General features: G+C 38.1%; 1 protein-coding gene across 1 annotated transcript in view; it reads left to right on the top strand.

Moving 5' to 3' along the window:
* The window catches only part of LOC149287607 (protein crumbs homolog 2-like), a 40,116-nt gene extending 32,890 nt beyond the window's left edge, over window positions 1-7,226 (top strand). The window contains exons 9-13 of the mRNA XM_089492647.1: window positions 1,856-2,021; window positions 2,368-3,223; window positions 3,731-3,847; window positions 4,341-4,465; window positions 7,003-7,226. Coding sequence (XP_089348773.1) covers window positions 1,856-2,021; window positions 2,368-3,223; window positions 3,731-3,847; window positions 4,341-4,465; window positions 7,003-7,226 — 1,488 coding nt within the window. The remainder of the gene's footprint in view (window positions 1-1,855; window positions 2,022-2,367; window positions 3,224-3,730; window positions 3,848-4,340; window positions 4,466-7,002) is intronic.
* Window positions 7,227-12,606: the final 5,380 nt, after the last annotated feature.

The following is a 12,606-nucleotide window of genomic DNA, read 5'->3' as shown; positions in this document are numbered from 1 at the left end:
TTTCTCTTCTAGAGCAGCCAAATGGCACGCATTACTAAGCATACATTCTTTGGTCATAACTAAAGAATCTTTGACTTCCTGCAACTCTGTCTTCAATGCTTCATTTCTCTGCACCTCACGGCTAAGGGCCTGCACAACTATCCAGCCTGTGGTGGCAGCGGCTTTCCGCTCTTTCTTGGAGTAAACTCCTAGGTCTAAACGTAATGCCTGCACACCAAGTTCAGTACCAGCATCAGGATAGACTGGAGCTGCATATTTTATGAGTTCCTCAGCAATGGCTTTCCAACTACCAAATTCTGCCCATACAGGAATTGTTCCATATTTGGATCGTTCTTGCCCTGCTACAGCTGCTTTCTGTTTGAGTGTTCTGAACATCTTTACACACTATTACAAGCGAGTTCTATGCACTAGACTCTCTACTGTAATATAGGGGTTATGCACTAGAGTTTAAACACACAAACACATGGCTTTAGAGCACTAGAGCGTAAACATACAAATCTGTAACTTTATGCGATAAATGCACAGTAAATACACGGTATTCTCATTAATAGTCTTTACTGTATCCTGCCGACTACGCCAATTGTTGTGGTCGTGGCCTGTTTTATGCAAAATTATGCTAATATTTAAATACACAATTTAGACAAAACACATCTAACAATACAACAATAAATTTGATTCAGGAATACAGTTAAATTATGTAAAGACGAATACCAACAGATGTTATGATGTATAATGATATACTTTATTAATACCTCTAGCGGTAAAAACAATATATCGAAAAAGGTTACCATAACAAAGTTACAGACAGTCAACAATTATATTCTAATAACATTGTAATAACATATGTACTTAACTTCAGAGAGTATCAGCATATCAAATGACTCCTTTGGTGTTCAGTTTCCAAAATGGCTCTAGATACCAGGATCATATAGAAGACTTTAAAGGATTCTTTCAGTAGTTGTTTCCTAATTCTTAGTTACAATACTAGGCACGTAACTAGTCCTAGCTTCTTGGCACTTAACTAGCCCAAGATGGAAGAGCAGCTTTCTATTTCATACTTTTCTCTGGCAAACTTTTACAGCTCCCTTAGCTTCTGCCATGCTGCTTCCTTCCTGTCCTTCCAGTCTCCTCTGCTCCTCCCCCTTCTTCCTGGAGTTCCTGATATCCCATTGTTCTTGGTATAGCCCACATGGCTTTTCATGTAGGTAGCCATTATCTATGGTCTTAGATAAACAATAGATGTACACATCACTCACTCTATAGTGCTACCTGGTGGTAGAGGTAATGCACTTCTTAAACAATAGAAGTATAAACAATAGAACTAATTGATATTGTAATATATGCCACAGTTAGGGGAGTGGTTTATCCAAAGGGAGATACAGATGTTGCGTCTGTGAGGTGAATCACTAATAATGGACGATGCAATCCATGTCCACAACAAGGTTGATAACCTATTTACTTCCCCACGCTTTCCTGCCCATATTTTCATCCACAATAGAAATGTAGTGATGTGTGATATGATAAGGCGGAGATCCTTCCCAGATATAAAGCTTATTAATTAATTCTGATTTATAAGGACTCTTTTGAATGCATAATACGGTATATCCAGTTTAGCAAGGTATTTTGGAATGTGACAAAAAAAATGAACAGCAACCTTTTGTATACCAATACAATAATTCATATTGATTTCTTAGATGGTGCATATTGTTTTGTGATGGCATGATTTATAAACAGGTACATATATCATATCTGTTTTGTTTCAATATGGAATGTGCACTACACCATATACATGGAATATATATTATGGCGTTATAAGGACAATAAGGGAATGGTAATGTGAGTTCTGTTAACACAGCCTAGCCCCTGCAGAAATGAAGGTGTTTGCACGGTTACATGGAATGACTTCAACTGTAGCTGTCCAGCCAACTTTACTGGGAGAACCTGCGAGGAGCCTGTGTGGTGTCAACGAAGTCCTTGCCCTTCAGAGTCCACCTGCCTGGATGTATCAGGAGGATACGTGTGTATGGAGATTTCATTATTACTGACTGTAGACCAGCTTATATTACTGTGGTTTTCTTTCTTTGAGGATTAGTGTAGGAGATCAGGGACCTTAGTTAACACCTCTTTTCATTTACGCAGCTTTTCCATAATCCTTATCTTTTTTTGCTTCCCTGGCCACAGAAAACCTTACATTCTTATACAATGAGACATGCTTCTTGTTAGTATTTACTTAAAAATGATTACGTTAAGATGAGACTTTCACGATGTTGCTCTAGTCCTGTTGCAAAGAGACTTTCATAGTCCCTTTAGATAGAGAGAGAATGTATCTCAAGATAATCTATTATAATTCTATTGTTGTATTTCCAGGTCTTTCTAATGCAACATTTGTAGAAGATGCGGTGGTATTCTCTACAAACATCTCAACAGAACAGCAGTTTACATCCGTGTCCTTGGATTTTCGAACCAGAGACAGAAATGCTGTCTTGTTGCAAGCATCAAAAAGTGTGGACTCCATAGTCATCAAAATCAAAGACGGTCGTCTACTTGTTACCCTGCAGAGTGGAAACAGCATTGAAGGCGTCCAGTTTGATGGAAAGATAGACGTCTCTGATGCCCTTTGGCACAGAGTTGTAATAACAATGAAAGATCCTTCAGAGGTGCATTCTCAGTGGGTGATACAGCTTGATAATGCCATCAACATGACTCTCCAGGGCAGTGCTGGCAGCTTGTCTTTTCTGAAGGAGAACGCATCAGTTGTATTGGCTGAAAATTACACTGGGTGTCTTGGAAAGGTAAACATTGGAGGCATTTACCTGCCATTTGCAAGCCACTCCTTTCCACAACAATTTATTAAGAGAAGTTCTGGTGCACTTGTCCTGGGGTGCAGAGGAGCTGATGTATGCAGTGAAAACCCCTGTCAACACAATGGACGGTGTCAGGATATCTTTAATGCCTTCAGCTGTGTCTGCCCGATGGGCTGGGAAGGGCTGCAGTGTGAAGTCAACATTGATGACTGCAAATCCAACCCCTGTATCCACGGCACGTGTGAAGACCTGGTGGCTAATTATCAGTGCAAGTGTTTCTTGGGATATACAGGCAGAAAATGTGAATCTGATGTGGATGACTGTGAACACCACCAGTGTCAGAATGGGGGTTCTTGTTTGGATGGTGTTAACAACTATACCTGCAAATGCACATCCAACTATGCTGGGCCTCACTGTCAGTAAGTGCAACTTTTACTAGCTTTACAGTTTGAACCATGATGTGTGTGATCTTGGATGGCCAGAGTAGTTATTCAACAACTCCCATAAACAATAACAACTGTATAGTCATAAAGAAGGTCCTCACTTCAATACATTGTAATTCCTGACCGCTGTATGACTCAACCCTCTCTAAAATCAATGTACTTTTTCACCGTTGCATTTTATATACACAGTTGTGAACTTGTATCTTGCAGGAACAATGGATTCTCTAGTTCCCTGCTTCTAAAGAGAAAAGGCACAAACCCAGCACTCCTTTCACTAACTGATTGATCCTACAGTCTAACAGCGGTTGTTTTTGAGTAACTAGTTTGTGAATGCGTTCTTAATACTCCTTATTCCTCGTTTTTCTGTAAGACTGCAGTTTGCAAATGTGCTCAGTGTTAATGTAATTCAGTGTATTTGTGACATTTGCCTTTCTATGGCCATGATGTAACTTGCAGACATTATAATTAGATTTTTTTTCACAGATGGCCTTACCCTCCCAAGCAGTGCAATAAAAATGTCACGTGTCTGAATGAGGGCATATGTAACAGTGGTGTTTGGGGAGCTAATTGTACTTGTAGACCAGGCTTTAAAGGAAGGAGGTAAGTGTCGTCGTTAAAGCAGGACTGGTTGAGCTACACTGTAGGCTCCCCAATATTAAATCTCTTTGACAATGTAGTGATAGAGTTTGCTAGAGATTTCAACATTTCAGGTCCCTGATATCACTCGAGATTGTGACGGTCCAAGCCCAGTGTGCTTCACTGTGCATTATGAAGGGCTTGCCTGACCCTGCATAATGAAAAGTAAATAGGTATATAAAGGAAACCCTCCTTGTTTTAAGCAGTGGTGAACTAGGCAGTATTTGACAGAATAGAGACATATCCACTAAACCAGGCTTTTTTTTTTTTAACTCTTTGTCTTCACTATGAATTATAAAGGATTAACCTATGTGTGTTTCTCCTGTAAGGGCTAAGCTGGCCCTACACAATGAGATATTTTATAAATGTTTCCATGTAATATATATATATATAATCACTGTATATATTGTATATGCCTCTGTTTTTCTCATTTTTTTTGTTTCTGCATCTCCCTTAGGTGTGAAGTGAATATCAATGACTGTGAGTCAAACCCGTGTCTTAATGGGGGAACCTGCCAAGATTCAGTAAACAATTTCAAGTGTATCTGTATTTCCAATTATAGTGGTGTGCGCTGTGAGGTAGGCAGCAGTCTCAGCACTGGTAAAAGTTTTAAATCGTGTGCGTTTGTAAATTAAATAAGAGAAGCTCTGAAATGTAAACGGCCTTTATAGTGCAAGTGTAGAGGGATAACAATAGGAGAAAAAAACTCGATGGCCCTGTTTTCAGTTTATGACTTCACATGTGGCACAGCATACAGTAAAAACAATGTATTGCACACAGTGATGTCACAGTTTAACGCATGTTTTCTTGGTGATATTTGCATGGTATTCAGACATCACAGTGTATGTTTACACTGTTAACACAGTTTAGGTATCGCTTTCAGATCAAACTCCTACTTCTTTCAGTACTGAACTTGCATGCTTATTTTTTAAAAATATCACTAAATTCTGAATACATGAATGTATTAACCCATTAATTAGATTTTCTCATTTTGTGAACTCTTGTTAGGTGCAACTAGCATATATGTTTCCATTAATTTCATAAATGGACAGTCATTTCTAATGGTGGAACAGATACATTTTTAGTGAAGAAAAGGACATTATTTTCCTTATCTCTATTCCAATAAGGCAGAGTTAAAGGCAGAGTTAAAATTGAACAATATTAAATGACATCGACAGAGGTAAAGACATACTGGAAGAGGGTCCTGCTTTTGTAAGCTTGAAATCATTAGGAGGTTGAGGGGGAATAACACAGAGAGGTGTGGAGAACAGATGGTTTCTCTCCAGGCTGCAGATTTAGGGTATTAGGTGGGTAGATTGTAAGATAAAATAATAAGTATGGGAGTGTCTGGCAGAATACAGTATGCAATTCTGGAGAATAGGTACAGCACAGGTAAGATCCTGGATACAGAAGTGATTGAGATTGAAAAGAGACACAAGTCATGGGTATAGTAAACAGGGCAGTTAAGAGTATTTCACGATAAAAGCAGATATATGGGGGTTTAAATTTAATTCTTGAGTATATTATGAGCATTGACACGAGAAAATAAAATACATTTCTGACGCTTTGCACATCACAACCTTTCTTCAGATAGGCAGAACAGGTAGCAAAAATTCTCTGAAAATCTCATTTCAAACCCCCAGAAAATTAAGAGCATGGTATTCGTTCAGAGATTGCCTCCCTGTACACAAACCTGTTGTGTTTGGAGTTACTAGGCTTCTGTCTACTTAATAGAGACCAAGAGATTACCATGTATTTTTCATTCACGCAACCAGGAACTTGCTGGAGCTCCAGAGGATTGTTGTCCTTTGATCTCCATGCGTTGGAGGAGATGTAATACTAAAGCTTGCCCCCTCTCCCCATATATATCACCTCTGTCATCCATAAATTGCCCTGTATATTAGTGTAGCTCAGTATTTGTAAATGCCTGCAGTTTTTTTTCTTTTCATCTCCTTATACTGAGTTTTCTTTGCTGTTGCTTTTGTTGGCCCTTTGCATGTCTATTAACACTCTTAAGTTTGCATGGTCTATGTAACACTGTGTATGTTTTGTGTACTCTTTGTGTGTCATCATTTGGATATATATACATTTGATAGATAGATAGATAGATAGATAGATAGATAGATAGATAGATGAGAAAAAAAAATCATTTGCTTGCTATGGTGATTGACTCACATGTAGATATTTGCCCTAAGACAGCTCTTTATAAACATGACCCAATGTCTAACTGATCACTGGTAGTGTATATGTTTTAATTGTTGTTTAAAGTAATGGCATGAGTCCAAATACTTTATATGCAATAGCATTAAACACTAAAACATGGAGCCCTTAGAAAAAAGTCAGCACAAGGTCATCTTGTTCAGGAAACAAGAAAAGCTGTAAAGAACAAACAGTAACAGACTGAAGAGTAAGGACACATCTTACTATTGTCAGACCCGCATCAACTCACCTTTGGATGGTGCTTTCTACTACACACTACCAAAGGACTCTTCCATAACCAACAATATAAACTCTACCTATGTGGCTCAATTCTGCTTCACAAGACTGGACTGAGTTTGGAAATTACATAAAATTCTATCGCTTTCTTCCACAAAGAACACTGAGGTTCAGAAGTGCATGTTTCTGAGCTCTTGCATGCCGTGTTTTATATGGGCTTCTCAAGCATTTCTCTAAAGGCTTCAAGATGCTGATACTCTTATATTCTTTTTGCGTTTCAATACATGTGCATGTCTTCACGGGGGATACTGTTTTTCTATTAGAGGGGGTGAGCTGCTTATGGCTTGAGATATTCAAGCTGAATGAAACTTCAGAGCTTTATGAGACGCCAGTTTGTATGTCGCATAGTGGATGTAATCAATAAATGGCGCTTGGGAGCGTAGGTTGCCTAAAATTACATATGCAAGCTACGGACAAGGGTGACAGTGACAAGAGACATATTTATCGATTGTTCTTGGCACCATTTGCTCCTTATGTTAAGGTTCATTATATATATATATATATATATATATTCCAAGGGAATGCTGAAATTTAAGTCACTTTAATGTGTAACTGTTCCATTTCACTGGATGCTTTTTAAGGGAGGTAGGTCTCACTATTTCCTATTCATTTCTTGCAGAAAGACATTGCGGTCTCTATCTTCCCCTTCCCACTCCTTGGAGTTGCTGTCCCTGTTCTATGTGGGGGGGTGCTTCTCCTTGTAATAATAATCATTTTCATGGTGCTGACAGCGAGGAAGAGGCGGCAGTCAGAAGGAACCTACAGTCCAAGCCAGCAGGAGGTTGCAGGTGCGCGTCTAGAAATGGACAGTGTCCTTAAAGTACCCCCTGAGGAGCGTTTGATATGAGCCAAGAGGACAAGTAGAAGATTCATCTCAAATTCTGATTCTGCAGTGCAAAATCAAGAAGGCCGGAAAAGGACCTTTGTAACATAATTTAAGCAGGTTGCCTCTTCTCAGGTTACCAATTTCCTGTGAAGGGAATTAAATGATATTGGAGGATTACACTGCGAAGCATCATTCTAAAGATTCCTCAGAAGTGCAATTTCTTCTCTCAAGTTCTCCTGCAAAACACAGGTCAGGATGTTGCCATGTGAAATAAATCTCACGTTTTCTTGCACTGAGATTAGACTGGATATGTGGACCCTCTTTCTTGTATATATACCGGTTCATGCAACCAGTTGATTAAATCGAAGCTAATTGTCTGTTTTCCTAAACCACATGCTCCCTCTGTCCAGTAAAACAGCCTTGATGTTCAGGATGGGAAAGGTAGAGAACCCAGCACACCCTTTTGTGTCCCGGCTACTTTCCATGTAGAAGTTCACTGATTAGGAATCTGAACCTAATGTTTAAAGAACAAGCAAACTCAGAACAAAGTCGAACACGTGGAGAAGTCAGATGAAACTCTCCTTTGGTTGCTGCGGACTGTATTGGATAGGAGTAAACAGGACAACCATATTATCCTGTGTGATGCTTTCATCGATTTTGTGCCTTAAATTCATAATGACTCTATTCTGCATGATAACTGTTTCTCCTATTATACTGAATATATGTAGCACAGCGAAACAAAACAATAAGTTACATTTGCTAAGATGTGAAAAGCTTTAGAGTTAAAATAGCTGTTATTCTACAGAGTACCATTATGTAGCAGATGACTAGGGTTTGGAGATTAAGAAGGTATTAGGCTGTTTGGTAAATCTATGTAATGCATTGCAGTTCCTATCTGCTTTTAAGGGGTCAATGAAGAAGTTGTCCAAAACACTGATTTTCTCCAGCCCTCTGACCAAAACTGCCTTAAATATCCGCCAGTCATTCACCATTGAATTAGTGCCTTTTAAAGCGTGGGTAGCCGGCTCTGGCTAACACATTGCATTACCACTGTCAATATATATATATATATATATATATATATATATATATATATATATATATATATATATATACACAGACATTTCTCCCTTCCTAGTAAGATGCGGTTACACTGGATTTATGTTACTGATGACGGGGATAGACAGGGATAGTCCACTAAGCCACAGAAGTGGATGTTTGCCTGTAAACGGCATCCGGCATTGCTATGGGTCTTCGTTTATCAACAGCAATAGTGAAAACACTGTTTTCTGCCATTTTATTGTCAAAAGCTGGTTTTACACCCTTTTGACATTGAACAGGTAAAGCACTGATAGATTATATACAATTTGTACAAATGTACTATGTGTATATAGCGCATTGCAAAAGAAAGGCAGCGGCTCTGTCCCCAAATGCCATATTAATAAACATATGCCAAAAGCAACAGCAAATGAACAAACTCAAATAATTCAAGTTGCATTTAGTATGGTCGTCTTCTTGGGTCTGTATAAGAACGCGTCCGTTTTTTTCTGTCTTTACACTGGGTACATGCATATTTATTTGTGACACTTATACAGATATGATTGTGAATCCACGTTTTGTGTTATGTTAATAGTGATTTGTGAATGCTTTGCTTTAACGTTACAGATAAACAATAACACGCCCCTACGAAAATATTTATGGAGTAAATATTGATTTAAGAAATTATTTGTGGGCAGTCCAGTTCATTTATGTCATTCATCAAAGTCACTGGAAAAAGCACCATCACCAAAGCAACTGTGTTTAACCAATCGTTTCCTTCTAGTGACATGGGACAAAAGTTATACTTACTAGAGAGAGGGAGTCCTCCAGTTCTACTGTCCTTGGTGCTAGTTTTGCTCCCCAGCCTTAATATTTCCTTCTAGATGCCCTTATTTCTCATACTTAACATCCACTGCTCCATTTTATACAGAAACCACGTTTGTCCCGTGAAAGAAAATCACCCACACTGGTTGGGTCAGCTATAGGAACAGGGATGCTGTTTATTCTGCTGGCCGTCATCACCGCTATAATGGTGACTATGCGGAAAAAGAGAGCTACACAGGGGACCTACAGTCCTAGTCGACAAGAAAAAGATGGCGCTCGAGTGGAGATGTGGAATGTGTTAAAACTGCCTCCCACGGAAAGACTCATCTGATGGTGTTAAAAAGGATTCAGCATCCTGCAACACATCTACATGTATAGGACACGTGTTTGGACAGGTTCACCATACCTGTATGGTCAAATTGTACTCAATTTTAAAATCTCCACAGAGGAGGTACGGTGTCCATGGCCCGAGAGAGCATACCAGGCTCAGTGGCTCTGAGTGAACATGCAATTGGAGAATAACTGGGGAAATCAAGACAGCCTGGACCGATAAAGAAGTCAGGTGTATTAACTGTGTAAAGCTAACAGACAGGTTGGGACTATGTGACGGCAACTATTCTTAACCATTTGTAACCGGCAACAAAAGAGAAAGTGTTTACTAGTGGCATAGATCTGTTATCATGCCTCTGTAAACCCAGTACAGACCAGGATACTCAATACAAGGATTCACAATACAAGAATGGGTTAATGCAATTAAAGCTGCCCTGTGATATTTTCCAAATTGTACATTTTACAGTTCAATGTACTAAATAAAAGATTTTTCCAGAATAAAATAATGAAAATATGTGTATGACAAACCCATCCCATATGCATTATGACTAGGAGTAGCCATCTTTACCCTCTGTTCCTAGGATGAATATTCACCCCCATTGGGTTATTTCTCTACACATAGCTAAGTGGCTGATTCCCCTCAAACAGTTGCCACAGGGACTGCATGAACATTTAAAGAGACCACTCAGCTATCAAACGCATTCAATTGCATTTGATGGTTGACTTAATGCAAAGTAACCAAACCAACTGTATGAGATACAAAAAATTGATACAGAAAGACCTGAGAGTACAGAAAGCATAATTCAGCCACTGATGGTGGGACAGACTAACCTTAACAGTGAGTTTTCGAAGAGTTCAAACAAAATCAAACAGCACAGCTGCGTGAGAATTACTATCCGGGACATCTACAAAGTCTAGGCGAGAAGAAAAGATATGACAAAGGATCCATACAACTTACATAATAGAGTATTTATCAATACTGCAGCATAGTAGATGCCGAGTTATCGTTTGTCATATCAGCATTACATGTTACTATGGGGCGCACCTATAACTATAAAGCTTTTTGCTCATTTGTTGCTAAATACCCCCATACATAATGAGACATTATTTCAATATTAATAACCCTGTTGAAAATACCTTCAGTTTGTTTTAAAATGGATTTAACAAAATGGGTATAACAAAAATCGGACAATATAAATTTATTTTTCTGCATTCCTTAAAGTTATCTATCTAAGAATCCCATATATTTTTGCACCTATGGCATACTTTTGCAGCAGCTTGTATACGTTTCAAAGAAATGATGTGTTAAGATTGTTTTGAATGAACCCAATTAACGTAGTTCTGTGTTAATGATTATCATCATTAATAAAACCAGGCAAAATATTATAAATTGTATGAACTTTGAGAACTCATAACAGCATATGAAGGAGGCAATAGTAACCATATATTTTATTAGAAATATAGACAACACATCTAATTATAGGATCCACCACACTTCTAGAAATGTTTATTTTATGAAAAGTATTTCTCCAAAAACTATTTTGTTGATTATTCCGAAAGGATGTTTTGTGTAACTAGGAAGATGGCAAATACATGATGGTTGTTTCCTTTTTGTGTTCCTATTATAGGGTTTCTTTTTTTTAATTTTTTTTTTTATTTTAAATATTTATTTTATTACAGGAAAAAGATATGCATTCGATTAACAATAATTGCACATAACACATATCATCATACATATTACAATACAATGATTATCCCAATATACATTCAAATGCAAAGAATGAAAAAAAGAAAAAGAATAAAAAAAAAACAAAACAAGAAAGCAGGGTGTTTCCTTACAACTTTTAGGATGCTTGGAAATTAGTCAGTTTTGTGTAACTAGAAATGTTTATTTTATGAAAAGTATTTCTCCAAAAACTATTTTGTTGATTATTCCAACAGTATGTTTTGTGTAACTAGGAAGATGGCAAATACATGATGGTTGTTTCCTTTTTGTGTTCCTATTATAGGGTTTCTATTGAATCTCTTTCTGTAAATGCGTTACATTACTGGACAATGCACACAGAGTGCGAGCTAAAACAGCCATAGCGTACAGTGCTGCGCTAACTATACATTTACTCAAGGCACAGCTGATGTGAGAGCAGAACAACGTTAATGTGGGACACAAAACCCAGAACATTTACAAATACTAATGATTACTGGAATTATAGATGCTTTCCAGTGTTGGATTGAGTTATGGCTTTATTTCAGATATGACAATAACGCTACGTTAAGGTCCATCTTAAATATGACACGAAGCATGGCCAATTTGACATTTTACACAGATCACCAGTTAAAATACAAAACGTCCACAAGGCATTAGCTGTCATCTTCTCCAGAATTGATGTGGGGATAATGACATTTTTCATACATGGATTTCTCAGGGCGCAAGGATCCTCCCAAGAGGATTACTATGTATCCATATCTTTTAGCTCTGTAAAGCTATGTTGATATAAACTGAAATCAGATAGCTGTAATGTATAGCAGGTTAACGTAAGTGCCTTAACCGTAGACTTACATGAATGTCACAGCGTCACTTAAAACACAGCTTTAGAAATGCTCACTGTACATTAGTCACCCTGAGAAGGTAAACCTGCATTCCCGTGGCCATTATGTATTGATGTATATGTTAGATCAGCCACTTACCTAAGGTTTAAAAGAGAAAATGGTCCCTCATCGTTCCGATACATTCCAAGTTCGGTGAGCACCTAACAAACCAGCCGTATTAAAACAGTTATTTAGGAAAACCACTTACCCCAGAGGGGCAGCTCCCTCCCACAAGTCTACGGAATTTCATGAGTATCAGCTAAAAGATTAACTAACAGGTATGGGGAGACGTCACTCAGTGCCTGTCCATTATTGAATGGTGTGCTGTATCTTTTGTTAACCATGATCAGATGAAAACACTGAAAAACATGGGTGCGAGCATATGGTAATTATCACAAAATTATTTTATTGACCTGTATGTTTAGATTATTTATGTGTAAATAAAATATTTTCCTATATAAGGCTGGTGTGCTTCATTCCGTTCACTTACAGAGGCGGCAAAACCATAGAAATATAAATGGAGATTAGATACAGTGTCCTCAGAGGCGTATCTACTGAAAATAGCGCCTATGGCAAGCACTGAAATTGCGCCCCTGTCCAAATATCTAAAACCCATTTACTA

This window comes from Sceloporus occidentalis, unplaced genomic scaffold (assembly GCF_023333645.1).
Source record: "Sceloporus occidentalis isolate IW3139 unplaced genomic scaffold, rSceOcc1.0.p SCAF_58, whole genome shotgun sequence".
NCBI classification, from domain to species: domain Eukaryota; kingdom Metazoa; phylum Chordata; class Lepidosauria; order Squamata; family Phrynosomatidae; genus Sceloporus; species Sceloporus occidentalis.
Note: the sequence above shows the minus strand (reverse complement) of the source record. Positions and strands in the feature narration are given on the sequence as shown.